General features: G+C 45.5%; 1 protein-coding gene, 1 long non-coding RNA gene and 1 pseudogene across 2 annotated transcripts; 1 reads left to right on the forward strand and 2 right to left on the reverse strand.

Annotated features, from left to right (window-relative positions):
• Window positions 1–793: 793 nt before the first annotated feature.
• On the forward strand, window positions 794–7,351 carry LOC112271484. The gene is made up of 4 exons (XR_002964552.1): window positions 794–1,399; window positions 1,479–2,669; window positions 2,832–2,906; window positions 6,588–7,351. It is a non-coding gene; the product is annotated as an uncharacterized LOC112271484 (long non-coding RNA).
• LOC100830640 lies at window positions 4,195–7,054 on the reverse strand (annotated as a pseudogene).
• A 10,673-nt stretch (window positions 7,352–18,024) lies between the features above and the next one.
• On the reverse strand, window positions 18,025–19,304 carry LOC106866500. The gene is made up of 2 exons (XM_014900759.2): window positions 18,599–19,304; window positions 18,025–18,521 (listed from the first exon to the last, which is right to left on the reverse strand). Exons 1-2 carry the CDS (start codon window positions 19,180–19,182, stop codon window positions 18,494–18,496), a joined length of 612 nt encoding a protein of 203 aa, XP_014756245.1. The 5' UTR covers window positions 19,183–19,304; the 3' UTR covers window positions 18,025–18,493.

The raw sequence follows: 19,304 nt of genomic DNA on the forward strand, positions 1-19,304 counted from the left end.
TCACAAAATCTAGACCGTAGATTCTGCAACTTTAATTACTTATTAGATTCATTTTAAGACTTTTTAGGTTAAAAAATGAATGTCCCGATTTTTTTAGTGGAAACTTCTTAATTATTTATGTTTCTCCAAGATATATTTCGATGTACTAGCATTCTAATCACAAGTGCAAAACACCATGCCACATTCTAATCAGAGATCGAGGACGTTTGCTCATTACATTTCCCGTATAGTTAAACCATTGTCTAGCTATCTCGATCGATATAATCTCCCAACTCCTAACCCCGTCGGTCAAGGAGCGGAGAGTTCCGGTTGTTGCCTGTTAGGACTTGAGAATAATTCGACCATGGAAAATAATGATTAAGCATCGAGATTTTGAATGAATACCTGACCACAATAACTGACCAAGGATAAATCAGATTCATAGTGTAGGTGCACATGTACGTAGATGGATTATGGTTCATGCTGGTACAATTTGCACACAGCATCTCATGACAAGACTTCTATTCTTCGCTTGTGAATTTCGTCCACAGCTTCATCAACGCGAAGAGGCTCCCGTGGAAGACGTGGTTCAGCAGAAATTTGGTCGGTGCCATGCTTCATTGATTCAGAATGTGTCTCTAGAGTCCAGACCTACAGAACAATCGCTAGGTTCTCAGTCGGTGACGGGCTTCTGACGTCGTTCTGGTTGGGCCGTTGCCTCCCCACTTACAGGCCGACACCTTGAGGCCCTTGTACAACAGAAAAGCCCATTTACTGTTCTTGGGGTTCTATTTTATTTTTAGCCAAACGGACCTTTATCAGCAGCCTCCACCTCCGGGGATCACCGCCGCCGCACACCTGAGCCCAACGCCCCGCCGCCAACTGCGCCGCTGCACGGATGAATCCATCCTCGCTCCTTCGAAGCAGGCCTTACGCGCAATCGCCACAAACGATGCTTCCGCCGCCGCCATCGCCTGCGCAGGCCGCGCGCTCCATCTGCCGCCGCGGTCTCAGGCCGATACAAGCCTTCTCCAGAAATTTCTCCTGGCCTCCTGGGTCGGAACCGAGCTCACCCCCTCAGCCAGCTCCTACGCCGGTAACCTCTGGCCTCTACCTCCGCGAGCTCCTGGAGGTCTTATGTTACGAGCGGGGCCGTAACCCTGCACCGAAGCAGCAGAGACGAAGCGGGCAAATGGGCTTCCTGGCCACGCTGTCGTCTGCACGAGGTTGCTGTTCCATCCGAGTGCAAGCCTTTAGGCGCCGGCAGCTGCAGTGATTGATAGCGGTGCTGGCAGCCTGGCACTGGGGACTTCGCCACGTACTTCGGGGTCAGGAGGAAGAGACCCGCGATGTTCGTGTCCAAAGGTGGCTTGAACTTCCGGTCGATCCAGGACGACGCTCTGGATGGAAAGGTGGACGGGTATGTGGTTGTGCACTTGTGCTCAATGCTCATCATGTCATGGATAAGCTAGGTGATGGTAATTGATTGCTTCCTGCAGCTGTTTGCGCTGAGATGTGCCGTGGAGCCAAATATGCGAGGTGCAATAGCATAGTGGTGATTGTGTTTACACGAAGTCGAAATCGGCGGCAGATGGGGTGTCCATGGCTGAGCTCTCGAACGTTCTGAGGTTGATTCGTCTCAGGGCCATGGTTTTCAATTTGTTGTTTTATGCTCATTTTGCAGAGAAATTTTTCACCATTTTGCAGAGTATATAACAATCATTATTCTTGAAATGCATAGACATAGCTTGTGCGTTTTTATTGATAATTGCCTTCCTTTACCTGCCAGTGAGCAGAAATTACTTAAACTCTTATTACAAGTGCGATATGTTTCTCTTGTAGCGTCTAAGTATGGTATGCATGAGCAAAAACTTTATCATTGAAGTTGGTAGCTAGCTTAGCGTGGAGTAAGTTGCTGCCTTTGCTGGCTATTTATACTTGTACACATGGTGAAGAAGTGAACAAGAGAAAAGGTACAAGTTTGTGTGGTGCTGCAAAGCCTCTGCGAACACATTGTGTTCTTGTGTTTTAATCTCCTGGGCAAAGCTATCAGGCATTTCTTACCCATTAGATGATCCATAATTAAGTTCCTCCATTGATCTCTGTGTGAACCCAATGTATACGAGTTTATTTTTTACTCTGTGCCGCCAAATGTACTCATGTCCTCTACAACAAGCGTGCCTCTCAGGTATTCCATGGCACATATTTAGGTCTTAACTGATTCTGCTTGCTGGTTACTTAAGCTTAAAATGTTGATCTAGATCAGGCATATCCAAGATCAATGCTGAATATCCATCCTACACTCCTCCCGGCCTTTAAAAGAAAGGGCCATTATGGTTTCTAGTTGTATATAGTGGCCATTGCATCTGGAGCCACTACTTCACATTGTGTCTACCACCTGCAAGTAACCAACATCCAGGAAAATGGCCTCTTGCAATTTTCTCTTGTTGGTACTTGGTATGATGCATACGTTTGGAAAAAACAAACCTCTGGAGGATAAGCATTATTATTTGCAACTTGCAACGTGTTTGATTGGGGCTGGGTCTGACTACTAAAGTTCTTTATCTTCCAGAATAATTATTTTTTTAATTTCACTATATGTCCCAATCACTTTGTCGATGAGCAGTACGACACATGAAGAACTTTAGATAAGAGGGATGTGCAAGTGTTAGCCAAGGGTTCTTCATGAGGTAATAACATCTTACACGCAGCTGATATTTCTCCCATCTCTGCACAATAGTTCATTATAGTGGTTCAGAAAATATCTTAGCGGCCGATCTTCTGATCAAGTTATCTACTACTTCACTGATTCATCAACTCAACACTTCAACACAAAGTTTATGTTGATGCAGGTGCTGCCATGTGCGAGGACTGGCTCCTGTGGCGGAAAGATGGTGTCCCAACCATCAGAATTTTGATGAACCCCGGTAAGTATACCTAATTCATTATGTCGTCTCAACTCTTTGGACTCGTAAAAAACTAATGGAAATTGTAGGACCCTACCAAAAACAAAATGTGTGCTTTGCATTCTTGCACTCAGTTCAACATTACACTTGTTTTGTGGCTTACCACGTGGCAAATGTGGTAAGCTATAAAAATGCAATCCAATAAAAAAACACTTGTTCTGTGGCTTGGCATCATCGATAATCCGTGTTGTGACTTGAGCTAACTTGCACCTTGAGGTATATGATGATATGATATGATGAAGCCTGGTGGTTGTTTCCTTTACCAACACTCTTGGTTCCGTTATCCCCTTGGTCTTTAATTGTCGAAATGGCTGCAGCCAAATCAGTTAAAGAGTGAAGGACTGGTCGAATTACACTAAGTTCACATATATCCATATGTTCGAACTTCGAAAGATGTTAACACTTAGTTCCATCGATGCTTTCTACGAGATCTTAAATTGTTTCTTCACATTAGAGGAATAGGAAGGGGATAATATAAATGGTAGTCACTCTTAGAGAACCATCTTGCGAACGAGCCCTTGGCATAATGGTTAAGAGAACAACTCTAGTAGCACTCTTGCTGTCAGGGCCTCCCCTACAGTTTCCGGTCAAAAAAAAAATCTACTAGCACTCAGGTTCTGAGTTCGACTCCCCGTGGGAGCGAATTTCAGGCTGTGGTTAAAAAATCTCGACGTCCGTCCCACGCCTTAAGCACAGCCCTAAGGCCTGCCCGGTCTCACACGGGCTTCGGTGCCGCTGTGTATGGGGTGTGTGGCAGGGGTTCGGGGGTTTCTCGACCTGTGTGAGGTCTTCTTCTTAATGCAAATGCCTGGGGAGTGGCTTACCCATTGCAGGTTGAGTCTTTTTTTTAAGATAACCATCTTTGACAGTGTAAATATTTTCTTCGTTTTGATTTTACTTGCGTCATATAAGTATTCAGTTTGGGTTCTTGGATGATTCTAGGAGCAACTAAGATTGATTCTTGTGTCTACCTCCCTTCTCAGTTTGTTCTCAACCCCCGAGGTGTGCGGGTGCCTAATTATCTATGAAATCCGCATTTATTTCTTGATCATACATTATGAACATCGATGCGTGCATTTGAGTTTCCAAAAGACACTACATCCTGTGCATCAACACATACACAAACAAGGCCGGAGGAAAAAATTGCTGCATAATCAAAAGAATACAAAAGCACACCCAGTATTTCGCTTCAGTTCGTTGCATCACAATAATTATCATACTTCTATTATACATCAATGTTTTAGCATTACAAACTGATATGCGAAATCGAGAGTCAAAGAATTGCAGTAGCCAAAAGATTTATGAAGTAATTCAGAAGACAAATAAGTGAATAGCTTTTATTGTCCCTTGGCTTCCGATGCTTCAGAAATGAACATTAGAACATTATTACTGAAGGAGCAAGATCATCGAGGGTAGCTTGCAGATAGCAATATTTCCTCTTCCATAGTGTATTGTCTACTTGCTTCCTTGGTAACTCCTTCAGTTGACAAGTATTGAGCCCCAGTATGATCCCCATTGTATCTCCTTGATGAGGTATCAGGTGCAACATGCCTCTTGTTAACTCTAAAAACTTCAAGTTTCATCTCCACTTCCCTCATTGTAGGACGGTCTTCTCCCATCAATTTAGTGCATGCTGCTGCCAGTGTGGCTACTTCCTGGATTTGTCCATTTTCCTCTTCCAGGACTTGAGGGTCTATTATCTCATTTAGCTTTCCTTCTGTGAGTAAGGAAATGAAATGTGAAACAAGATCAACACCATTGCCACCACAGCGGTAGACAAAAGGTTTCTTTCTAGTTAGCAGTTCTACAAGAAGAACACCAAAGCTAAAAACATCACTCTTGCTGTTAGGCGACCGGTGTAATAATACATGGGGTCTAGATAACCAATTGTTCCTTGCACGGCTGTAGTCACTCCTGTTTGATCGATTGGGATGTACCTCGAAGCACCAAAATCTGATACCTTTGCTGTGAAATTATCATCAAGAAGTATGTTTGATGATTTAATATCCCTATGATATATTGGCATTGAAGCAGCTGAATGTAGATAGGATATAGCTCTAGCAACTTCAACTGCAATCCTTATTCGATCATCCCATGATAATGATATCGGTCCGTCAACATGAAGATGCCGATCAAGAGTTCCGTTTGAAATGAATTCATAAACAAGCAATGGGACTTCTGTCTCAAGACAACATCCAACTAGCTTCACGACATTTCTATGGTTGATTTGAGAAAGAATTGCAACTTCATTTATGAAGTCATCAATTTCTCTTTGTACGACAATCTTTGATTTCTTGATAGCGACAACTTTTAGGTCCAGAAGTCCTTTGTACACAAGACCATGTCCTCCACTGCCTGCCTCATGAGTTCTATCAAAATTGTTTGTGGCCTTCTCTAGATCGAACAAGGGAATGATCATCCTTTCACCAAAATCTGTATTTTGTGATATTAATTGTTGCAGCAACAGGCCATGGTTTTGCTTGAAACATCTTTCTTTCAGTTTGTTCACTCTCAGTAGCTTGATTTTGTGTGTTATGAAAGGAGCAGCAAGCGCTAGAAGCAAAAGAATTGATCCACCACTAACGATCAGGCCTTTGCTTAAACCTGCAGAAGATGTAATGTTCATTTTTGAAGAGACAAAGTCACTAATTTTGAGCCTTCAAAATTTAATTGGGAACAATGAATTAATCAGTAAATGATTATCAGCAATGGTTTAAGAGAGTAGTCTTTGGGATAAAATTTTCTTTGGTATTTTTATGTATGTGTACAAATCAGGTAAATGAAGCTTGTCACCTGAGAATGAACTTTTGGGTGTGACACAACCCCCTTTTTTCGAGGGGTCCCCATTGGTTCCATCACCACACTGGCAATGGAAACTTCCTTGTGTATTTATGCAGACCCCATAGCAGGAGTGTACTTCGGGGTGGATACACTCGTCAATGTCTGAGTAAGGCACATGTAATATGAATAAACCAATCAGTACGCCGTAGAAATACCTTATTGCTTTTGTCAAAGAAGCTAGAACAAAGGAGTTTATACAACTGTACATGAAAGGATATAGGCAATATTCTGAATATATGAAGTTGTAGAAGAAGCTAGAACAAATGTGTTTATAGTCAAAGTACTGCTGCTGTATAGGATACAAAGAATGATTTTGATCAGGGGATTACCGTAGCAGCCATCTGATATGTATGGGTTGCCTTGGTAACCATCAGAACACAAGCAGTTATGCCCATGGGAATTATAAACATCAGATGGATTGTTAATCTCGGCACAACTGCTGTGTTTACTGCGGCAGGAAGGCGAAGAAGACCCATCGCTAGGACAATCAGAGCTGCTGATCCTCCAGCCTAGCACTGCAGGGATCGTATAATAACAATCCATTACCATGATAACACTAATGCTAGTAGTTAATTCCGAGTCCATTATGAAGACTTGGATGCCCCCCATTGGAGAACCTTCCGAATAACCAAAATCAAGTGTGCGAAGCTGGAGCTCATAGGACGCGAGACCGCCACCTATGCTTGACTGGCAACATCCGACGCCGTTTCAGCGTTTATTGCCAGCTATACCAACATAAGTGTCGCCTTGGGTTGGGCAGAAATTAGCGCAAGAGCTGACAAGGGTGTTGTTTTGTCGCAGGAGGTTGACTTGGATGTCACACCCGAGCGCTACTAAGTTGTTCTGGTCAACCACTAGAAAGTACGGCCCGCCGTGGTATCCCGGGCCGGCGGCATGCCATTTGCCGTTCGCGCGTTTTTCGGTGTCCAGCTCGAACTGGAGTTTGGTGCTGTTGATGCGCACCTTAGAGTTGGGGATGGAGATGTCGAGCACCTGCACGGTGCCGTCGCCCAGGAAGAGCTTGGGCGGACCGTACGAGTTGTTGCAGGTGAGGTTGAAACCATGGAGGTAGCAGCCGGGCTCCACGCCGAACGGGTAAGGGATGCTGATGCTGCCGCAGCTGGTCGTGCATCCCTCGCCATGGCTGGCGCCGGACGATGGGAGCAACGGCATGAGCACCGTAACGGCAACAGCAGCGACTACCATAGCTCGAGCTCTGCTGGCAACCCTCTCCATGTCCACGCTCCACGCTATGCTAATTCTTCAAAATCAACAGATCGTCACCGGTCCACCAGGAGTGTATTATAGTCTTGCTCCCTTTGTTGTCTAGGACAGAACAACACGAGAGCTCTCGACCGAAAGGTCAAAACGTGTGTTTTGTAAAGAAAGGTCAAAACGTGTGCTCTGATCCTAAATTCTTGACTCAAATTTGTCCAAATATGGATGTATCTATTTTTAAGAGCGTCTAGATACATGTAATATTTCGACAACAATTTAGAATCAGAGGAATACAAGTAGTGTTCGACCGTTAACTCATGGTTGGAACAAGTTGCCTCTATTGAAAATGACCAGTTGGTCTCCAAGGTTTTGGTTACCGGGCGGTAACCACGTTTACCGCCTACCCACGGTAAATGGTCTTACTTGCAAAAAAATACCAGATTTGTTTGAATTTTTTTAATTTAAGAGCCTAAATAAAAAATATATTAATCTGCGTCACATAGTGTACCGAAATGGTGATGCGTAAGGTCGTCCGTCTGCACGGGAGGTGACGAGGGTTCGATTCCCCATCGAGCTTTTCTTTCGCGAAAGTTGAAATATTAACAAAAAAATTATGAACTCAAGGGGAGTCGAATCCGGGCTGGCGATATGAGTAACTCGGTGGGAGACTTGCTACTGAGATAAGAGTGCGGATGTGTCTGCTAGGTGTTTCGGATTTAACATATTCCTACAAATAATTTGAATTCAAATATTTGATTTAAATTTGTCATGTAACCATCCGGTAAATTTGTGGTTACCGCGTTTACCGGTCCCCCGTTAAAAAATCACTACTCGGTAGCCAAAACCTTGTTGGTCAACCAGGATGACAAGGCAAGGGTAGATCAGCATGGGAGGCCAGGAGTGCCACCGGCCAACGGCCCCCTTCGCTGAAAATTCCACGCGGATAACGAGAGAATTATTTGCCCTCATTAGCGCAATCCTCCCGTCTTAGTCTTCGGTGATGGGGATATTTGTAATTTTGTATCCGGAAGTCTGCTCGAAGTCTCTAGCGGACAATTCTTTGCCCTTATTAGTGGAATACTTGTCTCCAGTCTTAGTCTTCGGTGATAGGGGTATGCGTATCCGGAAAACTGTTCGAAGTCTCTACCGGACAATTATTTGCCCTTATTCGTGCAATCTTGTCTCCGGTCTTGAGTTTTCGGTGATAGGGTTGTTTCAAAAGTTCATCGTTCCAACAGGGCTTTGTTTGGTTGGTTTTAAAAGTGATTTTTGATTTTTGATTTTTGGTTTATAAACCACAAAAACACCTATTTAGATGCCTTCGGATTGGGTTTCTAGATTTTGACTTGATATTATTAGATGATGGTATAAGCAATAAGTCAAAGTCAAAAATATCTAAATAGGTGCGCTTTTGTGGCTTGAGCATCTCCAACAACATACCCATATTTGTCTAGAATACCAAAAAATCGTCAATATGAGTATTTTGTCTCAAAAACTAGCTACCCATGTTTTAGCGCCGGTACCCAAATATGGGTATTCTTCCCTGGAATTTGGGTAGCCACCCATACCCCACGCGGGCACCCAACCGCCACTTTCCTGGTCTTTCAACCCCGCCCCACCTCCCGACCCGCCGGCGCCGGGCCGATTCCGGCGGCTGGACCGCGCCGCTGCCGCCAACTTTGTGGCCGGTCGGGTCGCTCGGCCTCCGCGCACCTCCCTGCCGCCGTTCCCCGCCCTCGCGCGCGCTCTTCAACCCCCGCCGGCAACCCGCCCAACCCGTGCCGCTGCCGTGCTCGAAGAAGGAGGTGGCCAGCTCTGCCGACCGCCGTTGCTCCTCCTATTCGCCTCCCCTATCGCCGGTACCGCCCCCACTGCGCTTCTTCGCCCCAGGAGCCGCAGGAGCTGCTGCCCGACCCGAGCGCCGCCAGATGCGAAGACGAAGAAGAAGAGCAGGGGCGCACCTCCTCAGGGCAAGGAGCACTGTCCCTGCCGCTGCCGCCTGTGGAACCCACTCGCTTCTCCAGCTGCGCCGCCCCGCATCCCGCCACTACCCCGGCCGCCTTCCCTGACCCGCGTCGCCTCGTCCGGCGGCTCAAATTTGACCACCAAACACCGCTGCTGCCCTCCCCCTTGCGCCGGCACCGCCGCGTACGACCTCCCCCCGTGCCCCGCAATCATCGTCTGCCATTCTAGCTTGAATCAATTTGGGACGATTTCGTGTTCAGCCGTGTTGTTGATTTGGGGAAGACGGGGATTTTGTGCAAAAGAAAAAGAAAAATGAAAACTTATAGATATGGGTATCCGGTTTTAGGTATGCTCTAAAAGTTGCACAGATTTTGGGTATCCAAATTTTCTTTGTCCCCTGCCCATAATGCTTTTCGATACCCAAAATATGATTATACTGTTGGAAATGTTTTTATAAGCCAAAAATCAAAAGTCACTTTACGCCTGACCAAACAGGAGTACCACGCGTCCACATCGACATTGCTCGATTTCTGCCCAATCCAAGCCGACTAGCTAGCACACTCATGAAATAGAAAAACAGTAGTTCATGGCCCATTATTGCAGTACTTCTGAGTACAACACAACTGTTTTTGGGTTTTTTTGCTCACTTTCCAATATCTTGGATTCATGTGCTCCGATGCACGGTTTCAAGCCGTTTTTAGCTAGTCTAGAAAAAATCGCTGTTTAATCTATTTTGATGAGTTGTAACCCACTTAATTTTTTTTCCGGACGTTTTCCGATATCGTGGCCCCGGCAAAAGCTTTTAGGCCATTTTGGGGAGATCAAGAAAAATCATTGCCGATTTTAATATTGTGACTCCCGATACACGAGCTTTGGCCGATTTGGACCGGTCCAGAAAAGGCACTCTTTTGGTTGTTTTCGGCAGATTTTTGGATATCTCGACCCTGTTTACATGTTTCGAATTGTTTTGAGCCGGTCCAGAAAAATCAATATTTTGGGCTTTTTCGTTGGCTATATAACCGACTTTTTTGGGTTCTCTATTGTTTTTTGATATCATGACCTTGATACACACTTTTGGGCTTTTTGGGAAGTTCCAGAAAAATCATCGTTCTATCAGTTTTCATGATCATAGCCCACGGTTTGGGTGTTTTACCGATTTTCCAATATCTTGACCCCTAGTACACGGATTCAAGCCGTGTTGAGCCAGTCCAAAAAAATCAATATTTTGGCTGCTTTTATGGATTATAACCCACTTTTTAAAACGATTGTCCAATTTTTCTGATATTGTGGCACCCCGTACATAATTTCGGTCCATTTTCTACAGTTCCAGAAAAATAATCGTTTTAGGTGTTTTAATGAGCTATAGCCCACATTTTTTTTGTGTTTTCAACCGATTTTCTATATCATGACCTCCCTGGGTAAACAGTTTCGAGACGTTTCAAGCCGGTCCAGAAAAAAGAACCGTTTTGGCCATTTTTGTGAGCAATAACCAATATTTTTTTTCTTTTTTTTTTACCGATTTTTGTTACCATGGCCCAAAGTACACGTTTTCAGGCACATCCAAAAAATCATTGTTTGTGATGTAGGCCACCCCTTTTGGGTTTTCTGCCAATTTTCTGATATTGTGGCCCCCGGTACACACTGTTGGTACTTTTTGCGTTTGGTCCTTTCGTGGGTTATATCTCACGTTTTTTTGTTTTTGTTTCGGGCTGTTTCACACCGATTAAAAAATATCACCAATTTAACTAGTTTTGTGGACTATAGCCAATGATTTTGGGGTTTTTGGCTGATTTTCTGATATTGTGACCCCCCTCCCCTCGTTACCCACTTTTGGGTCATTCTGAGATTCCAGGAAAATCATATTTATGTCGTTTTAGTGGACCCATGTTTTCAGGTTTCCGGCCGTTTTTTCAATGACATGACCCAACTTTGGTTGATTTTCTGATATCGTGACCCCCGATAAACTGTTTCAGGCTTTTTTGGTTCGGTAAAAAACACTGTTTTGGTTGCTTCGTGGGCTTCTTTGCCGATTTTCTGATATCTTGCCCTCGATACAAGGCTTTAGGCCGTTTCAGGGAGGTCTAAAAGATCACCGCTTTGACAACGTTTTTGGGTTTTCAGCCGATTTTCCTATACGTGACCCTCCCATTATATAGTTTTTTTTTCGTTTATAGCCGGTCTAGCAACATGAATATTTTTCCTGTTTGCACTCACGGTTAAGGGGTTTTGGTTGATTATCCGATATCGTGACCCCTCCCCATACATGGTTTCGAGCCGTTTTGAACCGGTCTAGTGTGGCTATTTTCATGGGCCCTCATTTTTTTATCTTTAGCGAATTTTCGATAGGGATAACGTGATCCAAAGAGCACGTTTTCGGCCAGTTGTAAAATCATTGTTTAGGTATTCCCTTAGCCAACTGTGTACTCTTTATAAGCAGTGGCATTGCAACGTTAGAAGCTAGAATCATTGAAATTATTAACGAAAATCGTAAAACCCTACCAGCAAGTGAGGCCTAAATTTTATTTATTTCCACATATTTTGCTTTTCACACCTCGTAATTATCTACTCCCTTTGATCCTAAATTCTTGACTCAAATTTGTTCAAATATGGATATATCTATTCTTAAAAAATGTCCAGATATATGTAATATTTTGACAACAATTTAGGATCGGAGGGAGTACTATTTTTCTTTGTTACTAGTGTTGATCCTGGTTTGCTAGGGGTAGATGATCAGATGACGAGGGAACAGAGCAACAGTATGCGAGAGAGAAACCCGAGCGCCATTTTCTTATGGGTTAATTGGATCTATGCCACTGTCTATTTCACCGGTTGGAGATATGTCATTACAAAAACTTGACTTGGAGAAATGCCACTTTAAATTTCTTATACCTCTATCAATACCATTCTGTCCACTTAAGACCAATAACGGTTCATAAAATACATGTATTTCAACGTGTATAGCATTATTTACCATAATACCCCTATTTACAACATTCAGGAGTACGTTCGAGTCTTCCAGGCAGCATGAAGGTTCAAAAAATTCTATGCCTATGTCTATACGTATTTAGCAGTATACTTTCAGCAGTACAGTTGGGGACGGGATACGAGGAGCGCGTGGGGATAAGAGGAATAGAACTGTTTGACTTGGGATTAGGAAAAAACTATTCTTATAGAGCTATGTCTATATGTATTTAGACAATATACGTGATGGTATTGGACAAAATGACATTGATAGAGATATAAGAAAGTTAGAGTAGCATTTCTCCAAGTCAAATTTTTGTAATGGCATATCTCCAACTAGTGGAATAGAGAGTGACATAGATCCAATTAACCCTTTTCTGCTATTCAAAGGGCCCAAGAGTTTGGTACCAACGTACGTCCGAGTGGGCCACGAGTATCTTGCTTGCACATGGCCCAGTCCACTTCGGGTCCGTGACACCCTAGCGATTAGGCGAATCCACGCTTGACAGGAGGGGATGGACAAAAAAGAAGTAACCCGGCCGGTGTCTCCGACTATTTATCCAGCCCCAATCGGTATCGTCCTAGCCAGGACCAGGGTCCGACTCCGCCTATTTATGCGCGGAGGCACCCTTTTATACCGCGTCCTTTTAATGTGAAGATAGATTTGCAAAAGAAAATTAGGTTTGGGGAGAGGAGAAGCGAAAGAATTGATCCCATCGTCGACCGTGCCAGTGCCACACTACGGGAAAAGGAGAAGGGAATGAACCATGGCGCCGGCGTTTGGACGACGGACGACGCTGCCGCTGCTGAAGCATCTCTGCCGGTGCCGGGGTGCCGCCTTCATCACCGGCAGCAAACAACACCTGATGGCTGATGCCTCCTCACTCCTCAGCTTTACTGTGCTACGGAGGTGCAGGGCCATCGGTAGTCCCCTTCATTTTTTTTAACACAAGAACCTGCTTTTTATTCTATAAGTAAAGAGCCCAAAGGCCTTGTACACAGCACCGAGTTACAGAAGAGCAAGATAAACAGAAATACAATAAAGCATGGCCCTAAAGCTACGTGTCTAGAAGCCCATGTAGGAGCACGACACGTAAGAACCCATGTGTCCGAAGATAGGAGCAGCATGAAGCACCCATGCAGGCGAGCACTAGCATACTGTAATTCCGCCGTCTTGGACACGTCGTTGCCGTTGAAGATCTTAGTGGCGACCAAAAGCAGCAATATGACTTCCTCCTTAAATGCGAAGGGAGGAAGGATTTGGATTTGCCGGGGCAAGAAATCTTGGGGACGAACATCCACCGGCTGAGACAAGTTGGGCGTCCAGAAACTCATTAGGAGGACCGCCATACGCCTGCTGCGAGCGGAACCACTGAGTGGGCCTCCCTGTAGGGAGGTTATAGATCGAAACAGGAGGCGTAGCCTATCCAACAAGTTCAAGACGCTACGATGAAGCACTAGAAGCTGCTGGCAAAATGGAACAAAGGACAAGATTGCAAGCAGCAACAGAATAGGAGGCCCTAAGATGGCTAGATCAAGGAGCACAACTTCAATCCAGCAGCACGACGGATACGAGGAGAAACTAGCCACTAGATTAAACAAATTTGGCCCTTTTCCGACCAGATGTTTAATAAATTTCAGAGACGATGCAGGAGAAATCAAAGCAGGTTTACTAAAAAGGGAACACGCAGATCTAATGGAAGACGAAGAACCATCAGGAGCAACAAACACGAAGAACTTCGAATCCTTCAGATCTGAGTGGGGGTGGCTGTTATTTAGATGATTAAGGATAGTAAGGGAGCAAATCAAGTCGAAGCCTTCCACTCCAGCGTAACCGGAGCAAAGAGCAGCAGCCTGAAAAAGCACCCCAAATAGTCGTCGGAGCCACCGCAACGACGACTGAAATTCTCGAGGAAAAATCCTAAGGCAACAACTAGACTATACATGGAACGGAGAACGCCAGCCAACCCTCCTCTCCCCTTCCTCTCCGGCCAACGCGGCCGCCGGAGAGAAGAGGTCGCAGCGAGGCTCGGAGCTGTAGCAACACTAGGGAGAAAGGAAGAGGAAAGGGGGATAGTCCCCTTCATCATCTGGTGGGGAGGAATAAGTGGATCCGTTCGTCGCTTCGCGCCGAGGCCGCAAAGCACGAGTACGTTGTTGGTGTCCAAAACATGCATGTGCTAATATAAAATATAAAACAAAATCCAGAATTACATCATCATGTACGTATATCTAAACTCGATTCATTTATGCATCTATGGTTTGCACAATGAACTTTCGCGTTGATGCGCGGGGCAGCATGCACTCCTCGGTGATGGAACGAAACGTCATGCACATTCTTTCCTCTCCATCTTAAATAGGAAATTAATTTCTTCATCGATGAAGATTGCAGGCGTGCCATAGGATCAAGCTGATTGCCGTTAATTGTACTTTATCTCTATCCCTCTCTATCTTTTCCTTTTCTCTCCATTGCCGTGTTTGCTTTATTTTAGCTATGCGAGTGTCTATTTCTCAATCGATTTAGAAATAGTATTTCTCAGTCAACGATCATAGCCATATGATCAAGATTTTTTCATCATTTGTATTTGTATGGATCTTGCACGAATCTTAGTGATTGGATCAGAAGGTTGTTAGTATCGACTTAGAAATAGTTATTTTTCAGTCGTCTTAGAAATAGCAAAACCGTTTAGTTATATATGCCATGTTGAGCGAGGTCTATTACAACTCGTTTGACTTCCATCCTTTCATTTCATTTGGTTGAATTCCGGTTTCAAAAATCGTGTTTGTCTACCGCATGGATTTGTAGAGTGAGAGACAATTACAAAGAATTGATGACTTTATTTAGAGAGGAATTGTGGTTAGTTATAATGTGATTCCATGGAATTGTAGATTGAATTCATGTGGCCAATCCCGTGCCAACCAAACAAGTTGCTTTATTCTAGGTCCAAATGATGGATGCCAAAGTGGGCTGTAATGGATTGTCGTATGTACAAAACATGAAAACCATGTGTGCAATTAATGTCACAATATTGAGAGTAAATTTTACAAAACCATTTTTTGGGCGTTAGGGTTTCCTCGGACCACAATAATTACTAATAGTAACAGAACCATAGTTTTGAGCCAGACTGTCTCACTGAACACAATTGGGTAGCTTAGCCTGCATTTCTGACAGGTGGAACTCCCACCTATCATATGCCACGTCGGACGGTCCGACCCGTTTTGTTGCCATACTAGCTGGACATCATTTAGATAAGACAAGAAAACATGTTGTACAATATGTCATCTCTTAGTGTCATGTGTTACAATTAATGTCTACATGAATAAAATTAATCAAAAATGTTAAGAAAAGGTGAAATCTTGTACAATGGGTAGTATGCATTTTTTTTTTACTTATCTTTTTTGTGAATAGATCATCTCCTCTAAGAGAAGGCTCGTGCCTTTTTTTACCCATCTCTCCTCCACACGGCCTTAACGGGTCGGTTCCGGGTGGTTGATCCACTTCCGAGCTTGCGAGCATGGTGGGCTTGTAGCCCTCCAAAGCTGCTTCGACAAACCAATCAACTGGTGAATTCAACGGGCGAATCATCGATCTAGAAACAGATTGTGTTTCCTGTAGTAGCTCCAAACGCATCAGAATCTATATGGATTCTGTCCGGATCAATATAACCGTCAGGGACGATCAACGTATCACCCGCTACTGTAGACACAGGGCGTGGTGTGATAATGGTAAACTGGGCGTTTCAGGTGTCTCCAGCGAAGGAAACCGCTTGATTGTCTGCTGAAGAACATCTGTCACGACGAGAAAGAGAAGTGGCCACAACGGATCCCTGCGTGAGTCCTCTTTTACTGTCAATTTAGTCTCCTGGAGCCCCATTCAAAATAACCGCTGTTTTTGCATAAACATTTTGATCCACGTAATCTATCTAGAATCAATGCCACTGACCGAGAAGATTGTAAACAAAGCACGTGGAAATCCATTTTTGGGATCACAGCTATATCCTTTCTCTCGAGACAGGTCTGCACAACATATAGAGCGTACATTATATTGTCAGCTATACATCGGTTTTCAACAAATCTGGACCGATCTTTCGACTAAATTGCACATTTCATCAACTATTGGGACACTTTTGCATGAAACACCGGTTGAATGTATATTTTGCAGATTTGACCACATATTTGTATAATATATTGCGCATTGGTCTTAAACGAGTCTTAACCGTGATAACAATGTTTTTGACCAATGGGGTCCGCCCATCAGTGCCAAGCTAGCCACAATATCTGCCCCGGTGGATCGCATCAACGGCCGCCAGCTCTTCTAGAGACTTTTGCCGCCCCGTCAGGCTCCGGCTCCGGTGACGTGCGGATGCGGGGGCGACGCGTTCACCGCCGGCTCAATGGCCTTCCAGCGACGGGCACGGTGGGGGGCGCAATTGGAGTGGGACACGGAGCGAGCGCTCGACGCAAAGTGGGCGTGGGGAGCGTGCCTAGCGGACGGCATGGCGCATGTAGCTTTCGGGTGGCTCAACGTCGACGCACTCGCCGTCAGCGAGCGAGTCTCTGGAGTCCGACTGGACGTGGTCGAGGAAGCTGGTTATCGCTATTGCTTACATCTCGCCACGACAACATTCTTCCCGTTCGCCGCACATGAGCTCCTTTGCATGAATCGTCGATGGTCAGGAGAGAGGAAATAGGGGAGAAGGAGGTCCGGGGAGAAGAAGAGAGCCAGACGAAAAAAAATATTCGACTCAACCAGTCCCTACCCGATCCACCGTGGCAAGTGACTTGGGTGGCGCTGACCGAAAACAACGTTAACTAGCGTAACAGCCCATTAGAACTTACCTGCAACTAATTAGACAAATAACTAATGAAATCTGCAAAAAAAAGTCCCACAAGAACCGGTGAAACGTGCAATTTTCTCTTAATCTGTCGCACCTCCACCTCATGAGCCAGAGGCTTCTCATGAGGTGGAGCCCACCTTGCAGCCGGTAGAGCAAGTGGTTGTGTCATGTGTGTCCCTAGTCGTACACTTGTACGTGTTTGGGTCTAGAGCCTGGTTGACAGGGTGTCCTTAGTTTCAAAACGAGGTTGCGTTCCAGTACGTGCCGTGCATTGCTTGGGGCATCTTCTCTCTTTTGGCCCACCGTCTCCTCACCCACGTACCGGCGCACCGCTAGTGTCTCCGTTGTGCCCAGCAGTTCAGAACTGATTCTTTTGTTTTCTCTACTTTCAAGTGTTGCCTTTTGACTAGATGGACACTTTTTCTGCCCCATGGGTGTGGTTGTGGCTGTGTGAAGCCCTAGGAGATTTCTGCTGTCTTGTCTCCGCTGGGATCCTCAAGTCTAGGCAGGAGAGGGACAGAGATGGGAGGCAAACAATTATTTGGTTTAATAACTGGGAGATGATTTCTGAATGTACGTTTGGGCTTCCAATTAAAACAGATGGTTCTGGATTGCACGGTTTTTAAGACCTTGTACACTAATTATAAGAACAAGCTCCGTTCGTAGCAACTAGGAAGCACGATACTCTCGCTCTGTCCCTCCCTCTCGATAGAGAGGCTAGCTAGCTACCCGACAACCTATGTTTTGTGCCGTTGTGGCCAGAAAACCGCTGGTTCACGCAGTCAGGGGGTCGATTGGAGGCCCCACACGACTGCATGCAAGTACTCTACCAATTTTGAACAACTCCAGATCGGTAAATTTTCATTTAAAGTTTCATCACCAAATTCCAGCTTCAGGACTCCTTGTAGATATCTCATGATTTAGTATAATTAAAATCAAAATTGAGCTTTGAACTATGTTTATTAAGATTTACGAGTCCAGCGTCCAATCGTATGATTTTTTTTCTTCTTAAAAAGACCTGGTTTGCCATGTATTTTTGGCTACCCAGATTAAAAAAAGTCAAAAATGGGTGGAGGAAACGGAATCTGTTATGCCATGTATTTTTTTTTGCCGGAAAGAAAACTGAGAAAAATAATTCACATTATGCGCCAAATGGCCAAAATATGCTTATGCACGTCCCCGAAGAGGGTTCTGTTACTTTGATTTCTTTCGTGCACTGGAATTGGTGGCTTCAGAGAAATAAAGTTAGGGACGGGGAGAAGCTTCGAAGCCTCATGAGCTGGTCCAAATTACGAAAAACGACCACATTAGGAGAATTTCACATTGTTATCAGTCTATGTTTTTTTTACTAAAAATCATCGGATTAGACTAAGAATTCGATTGCTAGCGAATAACCGTGAAATTGACGAGACGGCTCCACGGCCAATGTGGCGTGCCTGCGTGGCCACTGTCCCACCTGTCGGGTCCCAAATGGCGCCACATCACCTAGTTAGTTATTTATGTTGACCCGATTGAATCGTCTCTCCCGTTCGGTGGAGCTGCTCGCCGGCGTCCCGAGCGCCATGGTGGACTCAAGCGCATTATCCCAGTTGATTTTCTTCCCCAAAACCAGGAAGCTCCATGACTGACGTCGGTACTGAGGTAGAAGAAACGAGCGAGTTCTCAATTCCAACATCTCCCAGTTGGCCAGTTGATTGCCTTGGATTCCACAATCTCAAGCCATTTTCACCCCTGAGAAATCCATCTCCGCGTGCTACAATGAAAAGCTATATCAAATACACCAACACGAATTGAAATAATGCATACGGCAGGAATACGATGAACACTGACCTCGGCCATGTCCATGCGGCGCTCGGCCTTTTGCAGCGTGAACTGCAGCTCCTCGTGGGCGAGGATCTGGCTTCGTGCCACGGCCGCCGGCTGCTCCTGCTTCCTCTCAGACGCGGCCCATACTTCCCGGGGACGAGGAGGAGCTCCACCTCCAGGTCGCGGCTTGGAGTCGGGGGAGGCACCGGAGCAGGCGGAGCACGAAGAGGCGGCGCTCCCGTCGGAGTGGAGGAAGAAGGGGCGCACCTGGACGAGGGATGGCGCAGACGAGTCGTCCGCGGGCTGCAGAGCAGAGCGCCTGTGGTGTGCCGGATCTGCGGTTCTACCCGTCTGGCCGCCCTCCTCCGCCTCTCCCCGTCCATGGCCGCCCGCCTCCGCCTCTCCCCGTCCATGGCCGCCGTCAGGCTCCTCGCCCTGGCAGGGTTACCCACGTGGGCTCCGAAGAGGGGCGTGGGACAGATATGCTGCTGGTCCGCTGCCGGCGGGGGCTTGCCGGCGAGTAGCGTACGGGAGAGTGGTTGGAGCCGGTCGGAGAGGAGGGCGTGGAAGAGGAGAAGAGGAACGAAGGACAATGGCCACGTAGGCATGCCACGTTGGCCCGACCAGTGGACCCGCCTCGTCAGTTTCGGGGTTATCCGCTAGCAACCGAAAGTTTAGTCTAATCCGGTGGGTTTTTGTAAAAAAACGTAGACTGGTATTAATGTGAAAC

The sequence above is a fragment of the Brachypodium distachyon genome, chromosome 3 (genome assembly GCF_000005505.3).
Source record: "Brachypodium distachyon strain Bd21 chromosome 3, Brachypodium_distachyon_v3.0, whole genome shotgun sequence".
Taxonomy (NCBI): Eukaryota; Viridiplantae; Streptophyta; class Magnoliopsida; order Poales; family Poaceae; genus Brachypodium; species Brachypodium distachyon.